At 35.4% G+C, this 25,047-nt stretch overlaps 1 protein-coding gene and 1 long non-coding RNA gene across 2 annotated transcripts; both read left to right on the top strand.

Annotated features, from left to right (window-relative positions):
- Nucleotides 1-1,381: 1,381 nt before the first annotated feature.
- LOC110692498 lies at nucleotides 1,382-24,772 on the top strand. The gene is made up of 10 exons (XM_021869517.1): nucleotides 1,382-1,434; nucleotides 2,331-2,399; nucleotides 4,123-4,211; nucleotides 10,197-10,569; nucleotides 13,309-13,457; nucleotides 17,985-18,091; nucleotides 18,179-18,276; nucleotides 18,369-18,419; nucleotides 21,841-22,022; nucleotides 24,024-24,772. The coding sequence occupies exons 2-10, from the start codon at nucleotides 2,334-2,336 to the stop codon at nucleotides 24,055-24,057; spliced, it is 1,149 nt and encodes a 382-aa protein (XP_021725209.1). The 5' UTR covers nucleotides 1,382-1,434; nucleotides 2,331-2,333; the 3' UTR covers nucleotides 24,058-24,772.
- LOC110692499 lies at nucleotides 18,432-21,754 on the top strand. Its single transcript, XR_002505473.1, has 2 exons — nucleotides 18,432-19,054; nucleotides 21,714-21,754. It is a non-coding gene; the product is annotated as an uncharacterized LOC110692499 (long non-coding RNA).
- Nucleotides 24,773-25,047: the final 275 nt, after the last annotated feature.

Here is a 25,047-nt window from a genome sequence, read left to right as displayed (position 1 = left end):
ATAATTAACTTCTTTCTCAAAAAAAAAAAAAAACCACTAAGTAATAATTATCTTTTTTTTTTTACCTATTTGGATGCAAATTTTTGATCGCAAATATCTTTAATCTCCCCTTAGCAAATATTATAAAAGTTTTATTTTAATAATGTAGTCATCGAGACGAATAAAACTATATCTCATATGAATAATTCCCCCATAATTTTTAATAGTTAAACGATTATAAATGAGACTAACATTTTAAACAGAAAGAGTATATTAAATAAACGCATAGGCAAAAGACTTATTTTGATCAATAAAAAAAACGATGTTTTTCACTTCTTTTTGAATTAAAAATTGAAATTGTCACATAAGAAAAAATAGTGAATAAGGTTTGGGATTTATAATTCAAGCATCACATAAAATAAATAAAACAACAAAAGATAACTTTAGTGTTAGAATTTAAAAATTTATCTGATGATATTAGGAATTTTATCCACATATTTAAAGAATGATGTTCAAAAATGTACAAAATTTTAAATTAAATAAATTGATTTACTAGAATCGTGCATCACACAGGCTTACATCTAATAATAATAATAATAATAATAATAATAATAATAATAATAATAATAATAATAATAAAAGGAGTTTTAATAATAATGGTGGTTTTTCTTATAACAATAATTAATATTATTTATATCTTTTAAAAATTATAAGCATTAAATAAATTTTAGAAAAGAAAAGAAATAAATAAATTACCAAATTAATAAAACAATGACATGTGTCATATATAACCTATTAAGCAAGTCACCAACAAGTCATAACTTGTTTACGGACATCCCTTAAAGTTTGTATTTTTAGAAATAATCAGAAAATTAACTTATTTTTGGTAGCCGGTTCAAAATTAGTATTATTTTTTTAACATTTTTCACAATCAATTTTTTTTTTAAAAAAAAGTATTATTTATTTTTTTTTACATCAAAAATATAAAAAAGTATTATCCCTTAAAAAAAAAATATTATTGTCTTTCTCATCATGTTTCATTCCCCTAGTTTTGCCCTATAGTATACGAGTACTACTAATAATATTAATAATACTGTCAACGATTGTCTTTTTCATCATGTTTCTTACCCCTGGTTTTGCCCCTATTGTCTTTCTCATCATGTTTCTGGTTTTCTACCTCCATGGCTATGGAGATTGAAATACCTATACCTTAAAATTTTCATATTTACTTTTACAAATCTATATCTCATCCTTTTTCACAATCTCTGCAATACAAATATTTATTATTTATTTTTTTCTTTTGACAATCTCTAGTTTGCACCTAAGATTAATCTCGGAGAATACTATCATACAAAAACAACATGAGCTTAAATTATAGTACCTCCTATATAAAGAGGAGGAATATACCTAAACCTCAGTGCGTGGGTCTCAAGTTTGCTAGCTTCCATCAATCAGGTACGATCTCGATCTTCTCATTTCAACAACGATACCTTAGGGTTTTGAAATCGATCAAATATCTTCATTTTCCCCCAATTTCGTATGATCTGTTTGATTTTGTTTTTGCGAGTTTGTTCTTCAATTGTATGCGATTCCTTTCATATGAGGCTTGTGCGAATTTAAGTACGATTTGTCCAAATTTTTAGTACAGATATGCTATTTCTTCTGTTATCAATCTTTTCGTGCTATTCGTTGTTGAACTTGCAATGATTTATCAAATTCAACCTCCGATTAAACTTAGGGTTTCTGTTTTGGCACTTTTTGTTGTTGTTATGATTTAGGTGTTTTGTCAATCAGGTAATTGTAGCCATTTGTTCTCAATTCAACAATATCTTAGGGTTTTTGAAATCGATTGAGTATCTTCATTTCCCCCAATTTCGTATGTTCTGTTTGATTTTTTTTGCTTTTCAAGTTTGTTCTTCAATTGTATGCGATTTTCTTTCATCTGAGGTTTGTGTGAATTTAAGTACAAATTGTTCAAATGTTTGGAACAGATGTGCTATTTCTTCTGCTATCAATTATCTGATTCAACCTCCTATTAAACTTAGGGTTTCTGTTTTGGCATATTTTTGTTATGGTTTAGGTGTTTCATATGTTTGAACTTTTGTTCAAATTATGCAAATTTAGTTTCAAGGTTGAAATCCATTTAATATATGGTTGTAACTTGTTTTTGATTGTGATTTTATGATGTAAAAATTAGTGTTTGTTGAAATGTGTGTTAGAGTTTAAACCCGGATAAGGACAACTTGTTTGAATAATCTGAAGTATATTTGCTACATCTTTCATTTTGTTATCAATTTTTTGTGCAATTTCTTTTCTAAGTTGTAATAATTCATTAAAATCAAAATGTGTAGACCATGAAGATCTTTGGTCGTGTGATTGGTGGACTGCGTCAGCTGCGTCGTTCGCCCAAATGGCAAGGGGTATGATTCAACCATTTACAGTGATATCCTCTAGTTATAACTTATAAGATAGTGTTGTTTTGTTTTCTTGCCTGATCAATTTACATTGCCTTCCTTTGCTGCTGAAATTGAATTGAGAACGCTAATTAAATTGGTATGAATATGACATGTACTTAAATTATATTCATTGTTAGTGAAAGTGATGCGTGGCTTTATGCAAATATGCCCATGTACTAGATTAGGATAGTCTGATTAATTCAATAAGGATAAATCCACCATGAATCATTTGAAATAGCTGATCATTGATTTGTTTATAGGACCACTCTCCATCCACAAACCCTAATCAATTAATATTAAGTATACTGAATCGATTTTCACCCAACTTAATTGAGAATGGTTGAGTGTTTTTGGCTACACACAAGCCATTGAATGAATAATGTTTGAGTACAAAACGTAGCTAAATATATTATTACAACCCAAAAGAGAAAACAACTAAAACCTATCTGGGTAAGCAAGCTTGGAGATTATTGATGAAGCCGGGTAGTCTTGTAGAGCAGGTGCCTAAGTCTCGTTACGATCCCAATTCCTCTTTTATGGAGGCTGATTTGGGGGTTAACCCAAGTTATACGTGGAGGGGATTTGCGGAGGCCAGATGGGTGGTTCGACGAGGTGCTAGAAGGAGAGTGGGAAATGTTGAGTCAATTTGTGTGTGGTCTGATCCATGGGTACCTCATACTCAAACACACATGATTCTATCACTTTGAGGGAATGCTGACTGCAATTTGAGGGTGAGTGAGTTGTTGGTGCAGGATGCAGCTTGCTGGGATTTTGCAAAGCTGCAGCAATATTTAATGCCTTTTGAGTGTGATAGTATTAGCAACATTCCACTGAGTTCTTGACTACCAGGTGATCGCATATGATGGGATTTAGAGAGAAATGGTGAGTACTCAGTCAGGTCAGCCTATCGAGCTATGTTTGAAGACGATTGGAAACATGGTGAGAAAGCTGCTTCTTCTGCTCGTTCTATCTGGAATCGCATTTGGCAGTTTGGCACTTACAGGTTCTCCCATGTGTTAAGATCTTTGCGTGGAGGGCCTGTCAGTTTGCGCTCCCACCCATCATAATATTCATTATCGAATCCAAGACTATGATCCTGATTGTTGTATTTGTCAGCGAGATTTTGACTACTCTTCATGCCCTTGAGATTGCAAGCTTGCAAAGGAAATCTGGAACAAAAGTCAATATGCCTATGTTGCTTGTTCTAGAGTGAGTAGTATCATTGATTGGTGGGAGAGTATCTTTGTAGAGTTTGATGATAATGATGATGTTGCTTGCATTATTACCCTTTGTTGGGCCATATGGGGAGCCCGTAACTCTAGGATTATGGAACTTAAATCCAATGAATCTGAGGACACGGTGAAGTATGCTATGAAGATCTGCCAGGAAGTTTGTGAAGAAAGCAGTAGGTTGGAAGTTAAGCCTGGAAGCTGTGTGTAATTATTGGGGAGTTAGGTTCTGGGCTTGGGGCAGTAGTCAGAGATAGCAGTGGGGTGGTGTGTGCGTGTTCTTCTATTCAGGTTCTTGATAAAAATGGTCGACTAAAATTTAGGTTTTTTTTTTTTTTTTTTTTTAATTTTTTTTTCCTTTTTAGAAATTTCAAATTGTAAATTGTAGCCCTTGAAATTATTTATTTATTTTTCTCTTATTTAGTGATTTAATTTTTTTTTTGTTTTGAAATTTTCAGGATGGCTTGAAGAAGAGAGTTCTCACTAGGTGGAGTGTTCCGTGGTCGCTTGACACGACAGTTTGCGGCCTTTGTGGCTTAGAGGCTTGGTATGTTTTATTCCATGTATCAATTTTTTCTTTTTTTCTTTTTTAAAATATTAGTTATAAACTTACTATTGATTAATAAGTTAAATGGTTAATAAGTACAACCCTAACAGATTGTTTGTGGAATTCTGAATTAGCTAGGAATTAATAGTTAATAACTAGTTTTTTTGAATTATGGCCTTATTATGTGAAATTTAATACGAAATATGACGTGTGTACTCCCTCCATTCCATAATCATTTGTGTGTTTACTGTTCTTACGCTTCCCAATGCACATTTTATTTCGCAATATCTATAATTTCATATTTGTAAAAATTATAATAATTGAATATTAATGATTGCTATACTAAGACGAATTAAACGAGACCACACATGAGCACATGACTATATATATTTGTACATATGATAGAAATATAAGAGATTCTCTCAACATGTGAATAGTGAAAAAAACTCAAATGCACAAAAGATTGTGGTACGGAGGAATTAATATAAGTTGCATATTATTTTGTCTAAATAGTTTTTCCCCCATAGTAAAGACACGATTTTACTTTTGAATAATACTTTCTCTTTTAATACAAATTCTTAAAAATCTTACTTAAAGTTGTCACCAACAATACATGGATTTTCATTTTTTAGTTTTTATGTTTAATGAGAATAAATATATATATATAAATAATAATGAATATTTAAATACATTTATACATCTTTTTTACCTAAAAGTATTATATGTAATTAAAATTGCTACTTTAAGTTTTGAAATATTTTAATTCAAAAGGAAAAGGAAATGTTGTTTGAATCTCCGCTATTTCCTACTCATGTAATGACGAATTAGGCACATGATTTAAAATCTTTTTGAATAATTTAATAAGGTGAATGACTCAATGTAAACACAATTATTAGAAATGGACACGTATTTGGGTCGGACCCTACAATGTCCGAATCCGATCCGATTAACAAACGGATCCAATATTTACCTCCGAGTCCGCCTACGAATCCAGATCATAACTCCGAATTCGAATTCAAATCCTGGAAATTTCAAGGCATTTTGGTACTTTTTTCAACATCTTTGAAGGTTTCATTCAACACAAGAAAATGGTGCTTAATTAAACATGAAGAAACATAAAGGTATAAGAAAAACATTGACCGAAATTATTTATAATCGAATTTGTTAAATTTAAAACAAATATATAACATATATAATCAAACCTTCAAAATTCAGATCTGAAATTTGAGTTCAAACTATTTACATAAAAATCTAGATCGAGACTTAATGAGATGTGTAAGCGTTGATATTTGAGTATTATCTTTGGCGTGGCAAAAACTTCATAAATTGATTTTTATGGTATTCGTTTATGACCTTGATGTAGTTTAGTCATGAGTAATGAGGGAAGTTATCATGAGTATTGAGTAATGAGGGTATGTTTTCAATGAAAATTAAAGAAAGATAAAGGCATGGGTAAGAGCCAGAGAGAGGAAATGACGCGTCTCCGCAGTGGGTGTTTTCGAGCAGTGAAGCTTACAAGGAGGAATGAGGCGGCTGTTAGAGCTTTAAGGTTTCCACTTGGGCTTTTATAGTTAGCATATCTCTACAGCCCATATACATAAAGTAACCGGAATCAGACTCTTCACGGATCAGACTCTTCGCAGGGGTCCAAATCCAATCCGAATCCTATTAGGACTTAGACTTTTTTTCGGATTCCAATTCGGTTTTTTTCTATTTCGGATTCGGATCGAACTTTTTCCTTCGGATCAAATCGGACTCGAATCGAACCTGGATTAAATTGCCATCCCTAACGGTTATATATTTGATCACTAGCACTTCTTGACAACTCTTTAATTCGGCCTAAGTCCTTGATTTGCTTGATCTTTGGTGTGTTGATTTTTTTTGTGTCTATTCAATTTGCAAAAGGGTTCACAAAAACGTACTATCTCCCTTGATGTCAATCATGTTATTTCATATACTTCCACCGTTTTTTATTAGATGATATATTTTTATTTTATGAACTTTGGTGGATGAGAGAGAAAAATTATAGGACCCATGTGATATGAGAGAGATAGAGTGAAAAAATTGCCCAAAAAAATAGTATATCATCTAATATTAAACTTCCTTAAATGGATTGAGTATCATCTAATAAAAATAGAGGAAGTATGTGAGTTTATCTAGATATATTTGAGCCAAGTAAACCTAACAATCGGAACATTATAAGGAATTATCGTGCTTTTATCTCATTGAAAAACTAAAAAGTTTGGCGAAGTATCTTTAGTGCCAAAACATTATTGTTATGATCGTGTGTTTTTCTTATAGTTGTAATTTAAGGGGCTGTTTGATTGGAGATAAAGAAAGAAATGGAATGAAGAAAGAGAATGGAAAGGAAAGATAAGAAAAACCCTCCAATTCCTCAAATTTGTTTGATTAATCAAAACAAAGGGTTTCAGTGTTTGTAAAAGCGCGCCGAGGCGCAAGGCGTTAGAGGTCATACGCTTTTTATGTTCTAGGCGAGGCGACTTCAACGAGGCGCACAAAGAGTTTTTTCAGAATTTTTTTATTGCTTATTATAAGCGCCTCATTTCAATGAAGCGCATTGAGGCGTGCCTTAGGCGCAAGTACTCCGAAACGCCTTGGTGCGTCTTAAGCCTTTTTATACATAGTTCTAGACTCTTCAACTATGTTTGTTGCAAATCTAGTAGATTCACTCATTTTCTTTAATCTTCACATTACATCAACCTCAAACCCATTATTTAAACCTCCACTTTTTCCATACTTCATATATCTTCCGCCTAGCTGCCCTGTCTTAGCTAGCCAACTCTCAATGATAGAAATAGACCATCAAAGAGACCCATCCACCACGACCCATTCACTAGGAAAGTGCGTCTGCCGTCTAAAGCACATCTTACCCAACTTTTGCAAGATTTTTTCGTCATTATATGGTTCTTAAAGTATTAGATCTAAAGCTTTCATGGTCAAATTAAACCATAAAAAGCCATTATTGATGTTAGAGACTTGTGTTCTCTTTCAGTTTTATGTTGGTATGGTGGTTTTTGAGAAGTATGGTGCTTTTGGGTTTTGTGGTTGATTGCGGTAACGACGGTGATTGTGTTAAGGTTGTGGATGGTTACAAGGCATTACATGCAAGTGTTAAGTATGCTATGGGATTTGTGGGATGTATTTTTTTAGGTTTGTAGTGGTGGCAGCGGCAGCATTGGTGATAATGGCGGTAGTGGTAGTTGTTAAAATGATGGTGTATGTAGTGGCAGTTAGAGTTGTAAGTGTTGGTGGAAACTGAAAAGTTGGTGGATGTATAGGGATTAGGGATTTGGGGGGTGGGAGGGAATTAGAATAGAGTGAAATGGGGGAACTTAAAACTGATTTATGGGGTAAGGGATTTTCTGAAAGCACTTACCAAATGTATTCTAAGTTTCTAACGGAATCATGATTCTTGATTACCTTTCCCTTTCTTCATTACCCTATACCAAACAACCCCCAAAGGTAATCTTAGGGCTTGTTTGGCATCGTTTTCTGTTTTGTGTTTTTTTTTTTAAACAAAAAACCAAGAACAGGAAACAAGAAAAAGGTGTTTCCACTTTTCTGTTGTCAGTTTTTAATATTATCATGATTTTAATAAGTTTGACTAATTTTTGTTTCATTATATGACTTATATCATATGAGTTTGAAAACCAAAAAAACCAGAAAACAGAAAACGACAGCAATGCTAAACGAACCCTTAGTTAGTTTTCTCAATTTCTTCCAACTTTCCCAATCTATTGCATAAATACCACCGCATTACTCAAGGACTCAACAATTACTCAATTCACTTAATGCTGCTTCTATCTTCATATTTTCTATAAATTCATCAATGAAGGTGAAATACAAGCCAATTAAATTTTTTGAATGCAAGGGCAACACATAAAACCAGCGTTTGTATCCACAATAAGAAGTATAAGAGAAAATATAATTATGAAATTTTGAAAAAGTGAAGGATAAAACCCCACATTGATTATTTGGAAGTATGGTAACACAACTATGTTAAATAAAATAAGCTGGAAATTAAATATATCTTGCTTATGAGAATCACTAATGTGTAAACATCATTGTTTATTAAACAACTAAGTAATTAAGTCATTGTACTAATTATTAGACTATTAGTTATGTTGTTATTCCTTTAGCTTTGCTATTACTCTTTTAATTACTCTTTTTGTTTTCTTTCATTGATTGACCTTTTTCACATATTCTCCCTCGATATTACCATGCGGTCAATGAAAAACTAACAATAAAATCGTAATAAGATATGATGAGCCAAAGAAATTAACTGACAAAGACTATGACAAACGTTTGACTTTTTTTAGAACTTAGCTATAACTATCATAAAGAAATTTCTAAGAATCAAACTCGAACATTTCGAAAGTAAAATAGAACTAAGTTATACTTCGATACTTTGTATTATGCAATTAAACTACTAACTCAAAAATTTACTTTCTCGATCCATTATCTCTTTAGTCTCCATTATTCCTAATCAATCTCGATTTCCTTCTATGACTTATGGGACTAAGGCTTTAATTGATTGATTAATTTGATTAAATCTCGAGTTCCTTCTCATATTAGATTTTTCTATATTTAGTGGTAGCGTATTACACTTAACTAATATAATTGCTTAACGATCTTATATCATAGGATTTGAAAAATCAAATATTAAGGAACTATATATTTTGGCCAGAATCTATACCTAGTTTAAGAAGTGATCAACTCGTTAGCTTAATATCTAGTGCAATAAAAAGGAAGGAATATGAACTATATATCAATGAATTTAGAGGAAGTTATCTCTAATGGCAATTTGAAGGTCACATGCTTTATCATAAAAATAGCAAAAAAAATTGACTGTTTTAGTTGAAAGGAAGAAGAGAAACTTGAATCAAAGCCTTCTCCCTAGCAAGTCCTATAACTTTAGAAATTAATTAGATCTAAGAATAATATTATAATAATAAATTTTCAAAAAAAATAAATAAATAACATTATAAGTTAACTAATCAATTCATTGAACATATAGCGTGCAATAACCGTCCACAAAATCAGAAACATAAATGTGTTGCGAGAAACATAAAGCCTAAAAACGGAAGTGAATATTACTTTGTAATTGATTTCAGTATCACCCAATTGAAACCTATCAACAATTGTAAGGGAAAAATCTAACAATCACAAAACTAAAGATTTAACATGATGAAAAGGTAAAAAAAAAAAAAAAAAAAAAAGTCAAAACCCTAATAGCCGAATAATGCTAATTTATCAGCGTTGAATAAAATCCCTCTCGCCTCTATAGCCATTGATATAAAATGGGGAGGAGAAGCGATAACTTGTTTACTTTGTGAACATCTATGAATCACCATCTTTCAAGTTTCTTTATTAGATTATAAAATGCTATTAAACCAGCAAAATCAAATGGTGTGTTGCATGTAGTGCAACCATATATATATTTATATATATGCTAGGAAAATGGATGGGTGCATATAAAGAGTTAGGAGGCAATAAAGGGTGAAGAAAGGCTATAGACAAGCTCGGGTTAGATAATCAAGAAGGCATAGGAATGGAATATACATTGAGTTAAGCACACGTAGGATTTAAAGAAGTGATATGAGGATATGTGACATGTGGCATTTAGGGTTATTGGTTTTATATACTAGGTATGAAGGTATGGATCCGCTACACATTTGGTTGTATCACAATTATCATATGCTAGTGCTAATTTCTTCCTAAACATTGTCTTTTAAGCTAATCCTATTTTCCTCCTAAACAAAGCTAATCCTAACTTTTAATCCCTCACCTAATTGAATTAATCTACTAATGTCCAGCCTAATTTCACTTGGTTTTATTAGTAACAATACGTAAGATAAAAAATAACAATAATATAATAATCATACCCTTAAAAAAAATTAAACAAACTAATTTTATTGAAATTTTGCTTATTTTAACTTATTAATACCCTTGTTTGATGTTTAGCTCTGCCGCGACTAATGCGCTTTCAAGTGGTATTCCAGTTCTGTTGTTTCTTCTGACCCGGGAGTGCTCTATGGACTTCACTTGCTCTCTTACTGGTAATTTATTTTATTTTGGATATCTGAATAACAATATCATTTATCTTTTTTCAAGTATATATATATATGCTAACACTTTTTTTTTTTTTTACAAATGTCACAGTGTTTCCAGTGGAATGAAGTTGGGTGGTCTGTATGGTTTGTGTCACATCTACAGACCACCACCCGACATGTTCTACTGGCAGTTCAGCCGTACTAGTTTTTCTTATGGACTAGTTGGCTTGAGCTTGTTCGGGGGTGCAGCATTCATGTTTTCCTCTCATTTGACAAGTTTTGAGGTGAGTTAATTTTTAAATAGTGCGTTGAATTTATACTCCGTAAATATTTTGGGAATTTTTATAGCCTACTAATCAACGTTTTTGAAGTTTAAATATCCATTTGGTACCCCTAATATATAAAGTTAATTCGTAACTACAAAAAGCTTACTGCCTGTAGGTTTTTGCTAGATGTGATTATGAAATTGCAACTTGACCCCCACTTAATATCATCAAACTTATCTAGTTTAGCTTTTCATTTGAAAAAAATAAAAATATCAAACTTAATTATTTTATATTATTAAGTGGGGGAAAATCTTTAAATTTATCATTAAATCTGGGGAAAACTGCATCTTACTACCTGAATGATGGCCCTATTTTTAAATTACCACTTGAAATTTTTTTCTTTAATTACCACCTGAAATTTTTTTCTTTAATTACCACCCACCTTATGCAAAACTATAGAAATTCCCACCCTAACGGATCATGTCAAGTTTACTGTTAGTGGAGCCCACAAATGAACTAATTAATTGCAATTAATCCCAAAATCACGAGTATTCACCCCCAAACCACGATTAACCCAAAAATTGAAAAAATTCAAGCCCTTAAACCTAAATCCATTGCAATTCTAGGCTTATAGGATCCAATTTCAGTGTTTATGGGTTGAATTTTGGGATTTTGGAGTTGAAGTCGAATATTGGTTTGAGGGTTCGAAATTTAGGGTATTGGAGTCTTATTTGGTGTTTTGAAGTAAATCAGGGTTTGGGCCCGAATTATGGAATGTAAGGGTCGAATTTTTTGGAATAATAAGTTGAATTTTAGTGTTTTGGAGTAGAATTTTAGGTATTTGGTGTTGAAATTTGGGGTTTTGGGTCAACTTTTAGAGTTTAAGGGGTTAAATTTGAGGTTTGTGGTAGATCAAATTTTAGGGTTTATGGGGTTGGATTTGGGGTTTATGGCTGCAATATTAGGGTTTAAGGATTAATAATCTTGACTTGGGAATTGGTTGTGTTAACGGTTAATTTGACTTGACAGATTGCGGTACTCGGGTGGGAGTTTCTAAGTTTTGCATAAGGCTTAAATCTAATGGAAAGTTTACAACAATTTGCTTTTGTTCAGATTATTTTTTCGTATTCAATGTGGGGTTGTAGTGGTTGTTATAGCGAGGTTTGAAGGGACTTGGGTATCTTAAAGTGGTGGTTTTCAGCATTGATGGTAGTGGTACTTGATGTTTTAGTGGGGGAAAGAGGTTGAAAAGGAAAAGGTAGATTAGAATTAATTAAATTATTGAAATAACCTATTCATCATGGTATCATTCATGACTTCTTAAAAACAAATAGGTATTTAAGTTTACTGTTAGTTTAGCCCACAAATGAACTAATTGATTGGAATTAACCCCAAAATCACGAGTCTGCACCCCCAAACCACGATTAACCCCAAAATCACGAGTCTACACCCCCAAACCACGATTAACCCCAAGATTGAAAAATTTACCCCTTGAACCCAAAATTATTGGAATTCTAGGCTTAAAAGATCGAGTTTCGGTGTTTATGGGTTTAATTTTGTGGTTTTGGAGTCAAATTTTGAGGTTTATTGGTCGAATTTTGGGTTTAGGGTTAAAAAATATAGGGTTTTGGAGTCTAATTTTGGTGTTTTGAAGTTGAATATCGTGGTTTTGGGGCGAATGAAGGGATGTAAGTTTCGGATGTTCTGATTTATGAGTTGAACTTTTATGTTTTGGAGTAGAATTTTAGGGTTTTGATGTCGGAATATGGGATTTTGGGGTCAAATTTTAGAGATGAAGGGGTCCAATTTGATGTTTATGGGTAGAATTTTAGGGTCAAATATTAGGGTTTATGGGGTTGAATTTGGGGTTTATGGCTCCAATATTAGGGTTTATGTATTAATAATCTTGATTTAGGAAGGTTAATGGTTTATGTGACAAATTTTGTTATTGTGTTGGAGTTTCTATAGTTTTGCATAAGGTGGGTGGTAATTAAAAAAAAAAGAAAAAAAGATTCAGTTGTAATTAAAAGGCCATCTTTCAGGTGGTAAGATGCGATTTAGCCTTAAATCTAATGGATAGTTTACATGTTCAGATTCAGTTCTTAGTTTCAGGAGCGACACATTAATATTAAGACTTTTCGAGGCATTAAAGTGAATTTCCAAAGACCACAAGAATACCCCATGAACATTTCCTTATATTTCTTAGGATAAATTATTACATAAGTCTTACCATTTAAACTATTTTTAATAAGTCATTACCAATTCAATGTGACGCATGTGATTCTCTTGTTGTTTATTATTTATGTATTTACTCCCTCTGTCCCATTATATAGTTTCTGTTTTCCTATTTTGGAGACCCAAAATGTCGTTCCTATTTCTAATTTTTGGATAGAAATTAAAGACTATTATACCATCACATTTTTAACTTTATTCATTGTACTTCCTAAATTACCCTTGAATTTTACACATGCTTCGGTACTTTTTTCCACTTTCTCTCTCTAACTTTTGCCAATAGTTGTACTTTTCACTTTTATTAATGTACTTTATCCACTTTTTCCTCCTATTTCTTAAATACCATGAATAAACACAAACAAGAACTATATTATGGGACGAAGGGACAAGGGAGTAGATGTTATAATTTCTAGAAAAAAGTGTTATATAATTAAAAGAATAACTTATTGCTGGCAAATTATTTAAGGTTGAATATTTTTAACCATTTTCATATATTTATATATTATTCATTTACTTATATTTCAGGAATATGCTGAGAATGACAGCGTTAAACTGAGGATGTTGCCGTATTGCACCAATTTAGCTGCCGGTTTTACATTCATCAAAGTCAATGTAGCTGCTGTTGTCGAAGAAGTAGTGTACAGAGGCTTTTTGCTTACTTCGCTGACGAAATGGTTAGCGTTATTAAATTTTCTCTATTTTTTTGTATTATAAGTTTACAAAATTAGGTTTTTATTGTTATTAACTTTGCACCAAAAACTTGTGTGAATGAGCCCATTTTAGTTGTTTTTTTTCAACTTATTTTTTTTTATTTGGTTTATTTACGAGTGTTAATACTTTTTTTTGACCTATTTATATTAATATTATACTTTTATTAATATTTATTTGAACTTATTTGATCCTTTTTTTTTTGTTGAAAATTAGTTTTGATATATTAAACAAAACAAATTAATTGTCAAATATGTTGATATATGCAACGGACTACGTACTCTAGTAGGTGTTTCAGATAAGAAAGTAGAAGAAAGTTAAGGAAGAAGATGGTTGATTGTGAATTGAAATAGCCAAAAGGCTTTAGAGTTTACAACTAAGCTACTATGGCTAACGCTGACGATCTGTAACTTAAGAAACACAAACTCACCCACGTGGAATTCTTCATCCCTTCGCTCATCCAACATTAAATCGCGCTCTTGTAACAATTCATCCAGGGACTCAACATGTGTGCAGCTCGTGTCCGCCTTAATTAATTTAGGTGGATCTCTACCATATAAAACCCGAAACAATGACATTTGAGTTGACATTAGGACTTTGCTCCGACAGATGTCACAAGCCTTGACATAATCCACCGCATCGCGTCTCATTCCCTGCCAAAACCACTCCCCTACCATACGCAAATAAGTTTTAGTCTCCCCTGCATGCCCCCCTTAAATTGAATGATACGCCTTTAACAAGGTGGTTTGATACTTGAGTTTTTTGGTATCACCACCCTCCATTTGTATAGCAGCCTCCCTCCTTCAAGAGACAAGAGTATACCCCTCCATTCCCCTTTCCTCCAATACCGCTTCTTTCACCGATTTGCAATTACGGCTTCAAGGGAGTCCCAATTTACTCCTTGCGTGCTCACTAAAGCATTGAGGTGCAATTCACCTTCCCCACGTCTTGAGAGGGCATCAGCGACCCGATTTGCAAATCCGGGTTTGTATTGCAAATCAAAATTGAATCCATTTAATTTTTGGATCCATTTTTGATACTCTCTCCCCACCTCACGCTGTTGAGTAATATGTCGCACTTAGCACCATAAACCTCCTTCCAACAAATAATGCTTCCATGTTTGTATCGATAAGCCACCACCATTAATTCCTTCTTGTAAACTGATTTTTCCGCGGCCGCCCAACCCTAAAACCTTGTTGAAAATGGATTGGCCAACCTTCTTGCATTAGAATAGCGCCAAACCCATACCCCGATGCGTCGGTGGAAGACGATGAACTCCTTGTGCAAATCGGGCATCACCAACAGGGGTGGTTGTCATCTTCTTAAGGCTTGGGTTGCCTCCACCGACCACTTAAAATTATCTTTTTTAAGTTGGTTAGTGAGGGGATGAGAAATATGGGCATAATGAGATATATACTTCTTGTAATAGCCCGTTAGGCCCAAGAAGCCTCTAAGCTCTCTTAATGTTTTTGGAACGGGCCAAGTTAACATAGATTTCATCTTGTCCTGATCCACAACAACTCCATGTTCTGAAATTATATGGCCTAGGTATGCCACTTCTTGTTTACCAAATTCACATTTCTTTCTATTGGTAAATAATTGGTGTTCCTTCAACGTAGCTAAGACAATTTGCAAATGTTTTACATGCTCATCTTTACTACTACTATATACAAGAATGTCATAAAAAATACAAGTACGAATTTACGAAGATAAGGTCGAAATACCTTATTCATAAGAGATTGGAAGGTTACCGAAGCACTAGTAAGCCCAAAAGGCATAACTAAAAATTCACAATGACCTATGACCTTTATGAGTTCAGAACGCCGTTTTGTGAGTGTCTTCAGGTTTCACCAAGATTTGATGATAACCGGCCTTGAGATCAAACTTAGAGAAGACTTGTGAACCATGTAACTTATCAAGTAATTCATCTAAGTAATTCATCTATGACCTGAATCGGGTATATGTCCGTAAGGCTCTATAGTCCACACAAAACCTCCAAGACCCATCTTTCTTCTTGATTAAGAGAACCTGACTAGTTGAGGGCTTAATTATTCCAGCGACCATCATTTCACCAATAAGCTTCTCTATCTCATTTATTTTCAATTTGAGGATATTGATATGGCCTAACACTAACCGAATTGCTCCTCTCTTTGAGGACAATAGCATGGTCTCGGACTCGGCTTGGAGGTAGTCCTTTGGAACTCTTAAAGACCACCGAAAATTTATTAATTTCGGCCCTCAAAATTTATGGAATTTCTTCACCACCATCACTTTCTACTTCCTCCATTCGGTTGAACTTTACTAGAAAACCCCCTCTCTTTGCGCAATGATTTAATCATTGCCTTAAGTGTAATGCCAGTTTGAGCTAGTGAAGGGTCGCCCCTAATGTGAGTAGTTTGTCCGTTCATCGTGAAGCTCATCTATTGAGTCTTCCAATGTGCTCTGAGTTTCTCAAGCAATTGAACCCATGAATAATATCGGAGTTCAGTTGAAGGGGAAGGAAATCCTCTTCCGCCACTACTCTATTTCCTTACTCAAGACGCACCCCCGAACATAGTCCTTGTCCTCTCATGGCTTCCCCATTTCCTAAGGAGACTTTAAAGGTTCTACTTCTAACCACTAGTATTCCCAATCGTTCAACCGTATGCAAGGATATGAAGTTATGAGTAGCTCATGGGTCGATCATTACCACCACCTCTTGACCATTCATTGTCCCGATTAGCTTCATAGTCTTAGGGTTGGTAATACTAACCAATTTTGAAATTACAGCGGGTAACTCCTCTTCGTCCTTCGAAGGTCATTCTATGGCAGTGAACTCATGCTCTTCTCCTTCACTTAACTCTTCCTCCACTAGTAGTACACTAAACTCCTTCGCTGGGCACGCATGATTAAAATCCGACTTTCCATCACCCTTGAAACACAACCCCTTAGCCTTCTTATCTTAAATTTCCCTCTCTGTCAATCTCCTCACACCACCGTTGAAACGAGAGTAGTTTGGGGTGAATTTACGTTGCGAAGCTCCAGTTGATCCGAGGCCTTGCTAATCCATTTGAGCTTTGATCCAGCTTTGATTGTTGATTTGGTCGTTGATAAAATTGAGTGATCTAATTGAGCTTCCAGCTCCTGTTTCTAGTTGCTGGAAGGTAGCACCTCCCCCTAACAATGTGTTTGCTGGACTTTTGTTAAAGTAAGAATATGGGCTATAGGTTTAGTAAACGCCCCACTCGACTTCTTTAGCCCATGGATCCGATTCCTTTCCTCAACTCGGGTTTCCAGGTCCATTGCCTGCTCCAACGTGAACGGGTCCAACATTCGGATCTTGGCCCTTATATCCTCCTTCAAACCGTTCACAAATGGACCCTTCATCAGACTTTCCGGCAAATCAGTGAGCGGCGACGCCTTGTGAATAAACTCCCTCCAATACTCGGCCACCGTGGTGGTGTGCGTTACGGCCAGCCACTGCTCGTGAAGCGTATTGGCGTTAGTGAGTCGGAATTTCATGAGGTTGGCGTTAGTGAGCCGGAATTTAATGAGGGTCCGTTGCTTCAAGTGCTCCCACCCACGTAACGGGCGTCGCCGACTTTCCCATTGTAGTGCGGGCGTCGCCGACTTTCCCACTGGTACCCAGCTCGCCGCCCTAGCCAAATGGCCTAATAGGAGCGCCACCCGAGCCGAACCGTTGCTCTGCCTCATCCTCCACCATGATAGGTTGTTCTTGCCTATCCTTCAACAATGTCATCACTCCTCGAATTTTTTGCTCCTTACCAAGGCATCTTGTTGGTTGTGGTCATCCCGGAAACAGTTGAGTCGTTGTGCCGCCTGCCGCGGCCTCTTGCTGCTAGCTTCCATACTCTTAGTTTTGTACATAATGGCCTGGATAGAGTTCTCTCCTCCATCCATCTTTGACACTACCTCTATTAAGTGCCCTTCGAAAGCGAAAAGCCTCAATTTGTTGTGTGTTTGTTCCAACCGCCAGAGTCGTGCATACTCTTATACCAAATGCAACGAATTGCGTGCTCGAGTTGGTGTTTTAGATAAGAAAGTAGAAGAAAGGTAAGGAAGAAGATGGTTGATTGTGAATTGAAATAGCTAAAAGGCTTTAGAGTTTACAACTAAGCTACTATGACTAAACTATAACATCTTTATGACTAAACTATAACATCTTTTTGAATGAATGTTTCCCTCCTTACTTCTTGCTATTTAACTTACTACAACACTACACATGTGACTAAGCTTTAATTTCAATAACAACTTTTGTCTTCTTCCATTAGAGAGTCACCGAAAAGTAACTCTGTTTTGATTTAGTTGTCTTATGCGTGTTGTTGTGGGTTGCTTGTTTCCTTTTGTTGCTGCTTTCTTTTGTTGTAAGTGTACACAATGGGTGGTGTGGGTTGGTGTATTACAATATAGTTATTTTTAATGATTACTTTAATTTTTAAGTTTACTATTAGTTTTTTATTAACTAAAATTTATTGTTGTTTCTTTATCTATAGGGTAGCTACACCCACAGCTCTTCTTCTTTCTTCCGCGGCTTTCGGATTGTCACATGTTGGAGCTTTTGGCTTCAACTTCAGTTTTTTTTCCCAGCACTTTTTCTTTGGTATATTTCTTAATCAGAAGTTTGATTATTATTACTCCAATATATTTTTGTGCATTTTTTTAATGATTAAATAATTTTGATTTTTAGGTCTGTTTTCAGGAGTTGTTTTCCTGTATTCGAGGAATCTCTGTGCACCAATTGTGGTGCATAGTGTTTACAATTCAGCAATGTTTCTATATTATCTGGTAATCATTTTGTAGACTTTCTTCCTTAGTTTCTTTATTTCTAGTTTTTGTTAATGATAATTTAATTTTTTTTTTCCTTTTCTTGATTGCAGTTGGAATTCAAACGAGTATGCCTATATGGTTTTGATGAGTTTGATGAGCAGGTTAGTTGCGAGTTTTAAATAAGCTGGTACCCTTTTTTTTTGTTTATTACTCAAATTAGTAGTTTAAAGAAATGATAATTTTAGTAGTTGTATTTGTTGGAAAAAATCGGTAAAGCTAAGAGAATCTTATGTAAAAGACTAAAAACTAAGCACTAACTTCCTATTTGTGATTCAACTTTGAATGATTTAGAAAGATGAAGGTCAAATGGCTGAACCAAATTAGAATTTTCAGTTATCATTAACACTAAAAATAAAGTTAATACATAAGATTTCTTCGACATGTATTGCTGCATGTTGTTCTTTTAGCGTGTTGTTTTATTGGAGTCATTCAAGAGATCAGCCACACTAGTTGTGCATTTCACATATGCTTGGAGAAGGCCCACACAGTAGTCAGATGGAGAAATAGGAGCTGGACAATGAGCTGGATAGTCAGTTACAGGGAGGGGGTATTCTTGGTAATCTGGGAAATAGTTTGTTAGTCCTTGTTTTGTGTGCTGAGCTTGTTATTTCGGCTTGTTAGTTATTTTTGAGTATTATGGGAGGTTTGTGAAGGGGGAATGTATCTAGAGAATTGTTGTGGATTTCATTCCTTGGGAGAGCATCCTTTCCTCTCGAAAGAAGGGAGTTGTATTGAGGTTTCTTTGACTTGCAATACAATCTATCTTATTTTGGATGTTATCTCACTATGTTTTTCAGTACTAATCTCTAGCAAATTGGTATAGTGAGGATGGCCCACTTGAATCTTGGTCAGTGTTTAGACTTGTTGGAGCAGGAGATCGCTGGCCTGCCGTCGCGCATGGCTTAGGAGATCACCACATTAATGTCTCACTGCTGACACAAAGTCGGTAGGATAATCCGTTTGCCTCGCAACCCCAACTGGAGTTCGGCAATGGTGGATTTGAGGGCGGTCAATTAGATTGGAAGCTGTGCAAGCTTGACTTGTCGCTTTTCGATGGAATCGACCCTGATGGGTTTCGGGCGGTGAGATTTTTCCACTTCTATCGGTTTATTGATGAGGACAAGCTCGAGGCGGCGTTGGTTGCGCTGAGGGTGATGCTCTGTTATGGTATCAATGGGAGCACAGGCGGCAACCCTTGCAAACTTGTGAGGCGATGAAGAACCTCCTTCGCCGCTTCCGAACCACCACGACAGGTACCTTGCATGAACAGTGGCTTAGCCACCAGCGCACCGGTACGGTGGCGGAGTATAACGCCGTTTCATCGAGCTTATAGCTCCTGTTGAAGGAGTTCCTGTGGAGATTGCGAAAGGGCAGTTTATAAAGGGGCTAAAAGAGGAAATCCGGGTTGAGGTTCGACTTCTAGACCCGACTACTCTGGACGGGCTATGGAGCTAGCTTTTCGGGTTGAGGAGAAATTGAGGCTTAGCCCACGACCCAAACCCGTTAGCAACTTGCCTAGTTGGCGAAATCCAACCCCAAATCTGCGCCCTAACCAAAATCCCATACCACAACCCACTACAACCCAAAACACGAAACCAACCCTCTACCCTACAAATCGCGCCACCCCTTTCAACCACAAACCCACCGACGACATGAGACGGTTGTCGGAGAGAGAGCTACAGAAGAACCGGGAACATGGCCTTTATTTCCGTTGTGACGAAAAGTGGAGCCTCGAACACCGCTGTCAACGCCGGGGACTGAGTGTCCTTTTGACGGTGGATGGCGAGGAGGAGGGAGATAGCTCCGGTGAGTTTTCGGCAGTCGAAACCCTTTTCGCTCCTTCAGCCCCACCTGATCTTCCATTTGAACCCTCCCCTGCGGTTTCACTTAACTCTGTTATGGGTTTGACCAGCCCTAAGACAATGCGGTTGCCGGGGTCGATCGAGGGCGAGGATGTGGTGATTATGGTCGATCCTGAGCAACGCATAATTTTATTTCAACCTTAGCCACGCAACAACTCCTGATTCCGGTGACGGTGGTGAAGAATTTTGGGGTAACATTGGGCACGGGGGAGGCTGTGCAGGGAAAGGGCGTTTGTAAAGGTGTCGTGGTGGATGTTCAGGGAGTCACCATAGTTGAAGACTTTTTGGTTCTTCCACTAGGAAATTCTGACTTGATTTTGGGTATCCAGTGGCTGGAGAAGTTGGGTACGACCACTTCCGATTGGAAGACTCAAACCCAAGTTTCAGGTGGGAGGTGAATCGGTGACTCTGAAGGGTGATCCTCAATTGGGCAGAACTGGAATTTCACTGAAGGCCATGTTTAAGTCACTACAGAAAGAAGGGCAAGGATTCTTACTGGAATTTAATCAGATGGAAAGGGTGGTGAATGAAACCCCAGTAGTGCCCAGGAGGTTTTCAGGCTGTAATTTAAGAATTTCAGCAAGTGTTTAACATGCCAGAGGGATTACCTCCAAGGAGGCAGATTGAACATTCCATTGTTCTGAAAAGTGGGGCAGATCCTATCAGTGTACGGCCGTATCGCTACCCACCAGAAAGACGAGATCAAGAAGCTGGTCACTGATATGTTGTGGGCAGGTATCATACAATCCTCTACTAGTGCATATTGTAGTCCTGTTCTGCTAGTTAAGAAGAAAGATGGTAGTTGGCGTTTTTGTGTGGATTATAGGGCATTAAATAAGGACGGACGGTTCCGGATAAATTTCCTATACCTCGTTTCTATGGACCCTACCCTGTCCTAGAACGTGTTGGGAAGGTGGCTTACAGGCTGCAGCTCCCTCCCTCGGCTAAAATACATCCTGTATTTCACATTTCTCAGCTTAAAAAAGCTGTGGGGCCAGGGAAAATGCCTACCCAACTGCCTGCCCAGCTCTCAGCTGACCTTGTCATGGAGGTGGAGCCGGTCAGTGCTTGGTGTGAGAAAGTCACAGGCAGCCACTGAGGTATTGATTAAATGGACAGGGCTACAGGACTTTGAAGCCACTTGGGAGAACTATGAAGAGATGGCAGCTCGGTTCCCTCACTTCCACCTTGAGGACTAGGTGCTTTTTTGGGTGGGAGGTATTGCAAGAGATCAGCCCAGACCAGTTGTGCATTTCACATATGCTCGGAGAAGGCCCAAACGGTAGTCAGATGGAGAAATAGGAGCTGGACAGTGAGCTGGACAGTTAGTTACAGGGAGGGGGTATTCTTGGTAATCTGGGAAATAGTTTGTTAGTCCTTGTTTTGTGTGCTGAGTTTGTTATTTCTGCTTGTTAGTTATTTTTGAGTATTTAAGGGAGGTTTGTGAAGGGGGAAATGTATCTAGAGAATTATTGTGGATTTCATTCCTTGGGAGGGCATCCTTTCCTCTCAAAAGAAGGGAGTTGTATTGAGGTTTCTCTGACTTGCAATACAATCTATCTTATTTTGGCTGTTATCTCTCTTCTCTGCTAGAATCACTCTGTTTTTCTGTACTAATCTCTAGCAAGTCAATGATTTTGTTTTAACTCATTCTTCACAGGATTTGATAAGACTGTTTAGTAGCAAAAGTGTCACTTCTTCTGCACCTAAACCTTCTTCTTCCAAGATAAAGGGAAAAAAACCTTTGGAAGCCCCTGAAAGAAGACCTGAAAAAGATGCTAAAGATGATGTTGGTGATGATGATTCCTCTTCTGCCAAAACTACTATCGTTATTGAACATTGGTATAATGAAGTTTTACTCTTTCGTTTTAATTTCATGATTTAGGATTTTATGGGTTTTTTTTTTATTTTTCTGAGTGTGTGTCTTGTTAATGTGGCTGAATTTGTTTTACATTTTAGTGGGTATGATTGTTGAATGTATGGTGTTTTACTTCTTTCTTTTATTGCTGATAATATTATTTTGATTAATGCTATTTTTTGTTGTTGAATATGAATACTGTTTTTGGATTTTATGTGTTTCTTATGATGTTTAGCTGCTGATAATAATTGTTTATTTGTAATTCTTGCGTTTGTTATAGAATGACTTCTTTTTGTTTGAGAGTATTCTTTTTTTTTTTTTTTTTTCTTTTCATTTTTGACTTCGTAAAAAAGTAGAAGAAAAAGGGACTTTGTTTTTGTTTATTTTCTTTTTATTTCTTTGATTTCTTCATGACAAGTTGAAGTGTGTTTATTTTTTGTGCTTCATGTGCTTCATTTGCTACATTGTAGACCATTTATTAATCTAGTTTCATGGCTACTGATTTTGTCACTACCTTGATTTGAACCCATATTGCATGCTATTTCTAATATACTGTTTCAATAAACATATACTCTGTACATGGTTTATCTGTCGCTTCTTATTGGACTTTGGTTTTGATGCTATTCTCTCACGACTAGAAATGAAGAGCTTAGGTGCATTGATGATTTGTCATGTTTCTTTTGCTAGTCTGATCTTGAAGTGCTAAGCAATTATGCCTTGTTAATGCATGTGTACCAAGAACATGATTATTAGTTGTGTTTTGATTCATAATCTTTTGTAGTCTTTCTTTAGATTTGTAAGTACCCTTTTCTAGTTAAATGTATGACATTTGGGCACTTCTTTTTGAACAAAAATATCACAATGCACAAATGGACACTTCTTGTTGTGCAAATGGCTTTACTTGGTTTGTCTAAATAGTGAGAGTATTAGAATTTCAAAAAACTTTTTTTATCAAACTTTTGGAGGCATTAGTTTATCTTCTTCATTTGGTGCTTCTGTTTGAGTGGGTACTATAACTAATGATACAATGAGATTCGTAACTTATCTTGATTTACCTTCCTACACCACAACGATTCTTTTTGTTGGAAATTGACATAAATGTAAATCTCAACTGACTTAATGCTATGGATTTTCGCTTCAAAAGTCATTTTAATAAACACAATTCTGGTGTACGATGCTCTTATTTGTCAAAAGCAACTCCCCTCTCCTTAAAAAGGAAAATTTTTGTACCATGGCTTATAACAAGAAAAAAATAAGTAATTGGGGAGTGCTATCGTAATCAGCAACGTAGAGAAATGTGCTGAATTATTTCAATATGTTATCTGCTAATGTGAACCCCCAAACCGCTATATATCTGCATTTGATAAATGGTGTTAGCATTTGAGTTTTGATCATATGGTTTCTTACTGACTAAATGTTATAAGTTTGTTTTTCTTTTGGTTTTGTGGTAGTTGCGTGAATTTGTGTACAAAATTACACGCACATGATTTTGTTTTTCAAGAGGCTATTTCAAAAATAATATTGAGAGCAAGCACCACTGAATGATGTAGAGTGAGTTGAACTTACAATATTATGTATAGATTTCCCTCCACTATACAAGGATTGCACCCATCATTTTATCTGTAAAAGCAGATGAGAGACAGCAGATGAGAGACAGTCACTTATTATACCGTTGGGGAACTTTGTTGTTTTTATATTGCAAAGAATTTAATTACTCTTATATTTCCCTGAGCTAGAAGATCAAAGTTCCATGTTTATATAGCCTTCTGAATTTAGTTTATGTTCATCATGGAATATTTTCCTGTTTTTATCTTAAAAAACTTGAAGGGCGTGAATATCATTATTGTCAATAATCTAGGGATCGATCTCCTATATTTGCCTCTTTGTGCATTAATTATAATCGTTCGTGGATTTATATTTTATAATTACTATTCCATTTTTTTTTTTTTTGTTGCTAATTCTTTTAGTAAATGCTCTCATTTCAGGCAAGAAAAGGATGTTTTGAGAGATACGGGCTGAAGATGGGAAGGCTTATGTCAGTCTTCAGGTAAGCAATAAGTAAAGCGCAGTGAGTTGCATTGCTGCACCACCATCAACATTCAACCTTGCACCACTGTTTTTATATTTGCGATGTTTGGGTGTGGCTAGTGGTGGTTGATTTAGTAGTCATATTTTTGGGTTAAATTGGCAGTTGTATTTGGGTGACCGAAATACTGATTTGATGGTGGTTGATTGGGTTGCGATGGTAATTGTTGTGTTAGCAGCAGGTGGTGAAGGGGTCAGATAACTAATTTGTACATCTTATGTCCCATACCTTGTTTCTTTACACAAATTTTTTGTCCGATCTAGTTCAATGGGATTCGAACCATTTGATCTTGTTCAATATGTCTATAAATATACTAAAACAATGTCCACTCTTTAAAATTTTAATTTTCCCTCCTAAAATCCTACTATTTTCCCTCTCAATCTCACTTTTTTTTTTCTTTTACTTTTCTCTGGACTTCTAGAATATTTTGAATCCATATTTAGTTATTCATTTTTTTTCTTGATAAAAAAAGGTTATGTTATTCATATTTTTATTTATAATTGTTTAGTCATTCTTAGAATCATCCATAACTTATGAAAATAGATTGATTAAGTATTTAAGTTACTTTGAATACTATCTTAAAAAATACCTTATTTACAAGACATTGATAATATAGGTTTCTCCTTGCGTTTAAATTAAAGTAGAACGGAGGAAGTAAATGACTTATCTTTTTTTTTTTTTTTTTTTTTTTTTAAGGTAACGGTTATTAATAATAATTGTCCTTTTTTTGTATTGATGGACTCTATGCACTGGTCTACGTTACCTAGAGATAAATCACTTACTTTACCAAATTATTTCCGCAAATTCAATTCGAATTGTGACAACACAAAGCAGGTTTAGTGATTAAATTGTGACTTTATGTGAGCTAGCCAAATTAAGGCACTTTGAATTATTATGACCACTTTGATTGGGGCATAGTTTTG

This window comes from Chenopodium quinoa, unplaced genomic scaffold, assembly GCF_001683475.1.
Source record: "Chenopodium quinoa cultivar QQ74 unplaced genomic scaffold, ASM168347v1, whole genome shotgun sequence".
Taxonomy (NCBI): domain Eukaryota; kingdom Viridiplantae; phylum Streptophyta; class Magnoliopsida; order Caryophyllales; family Amaranthaceae; genus Chenopodium; species Chenopodium quinoa.
Note: the sequence above shows the minus strand (reverse complement) of the source record. Positions and strands in the feature narration are given on the sequence as shown.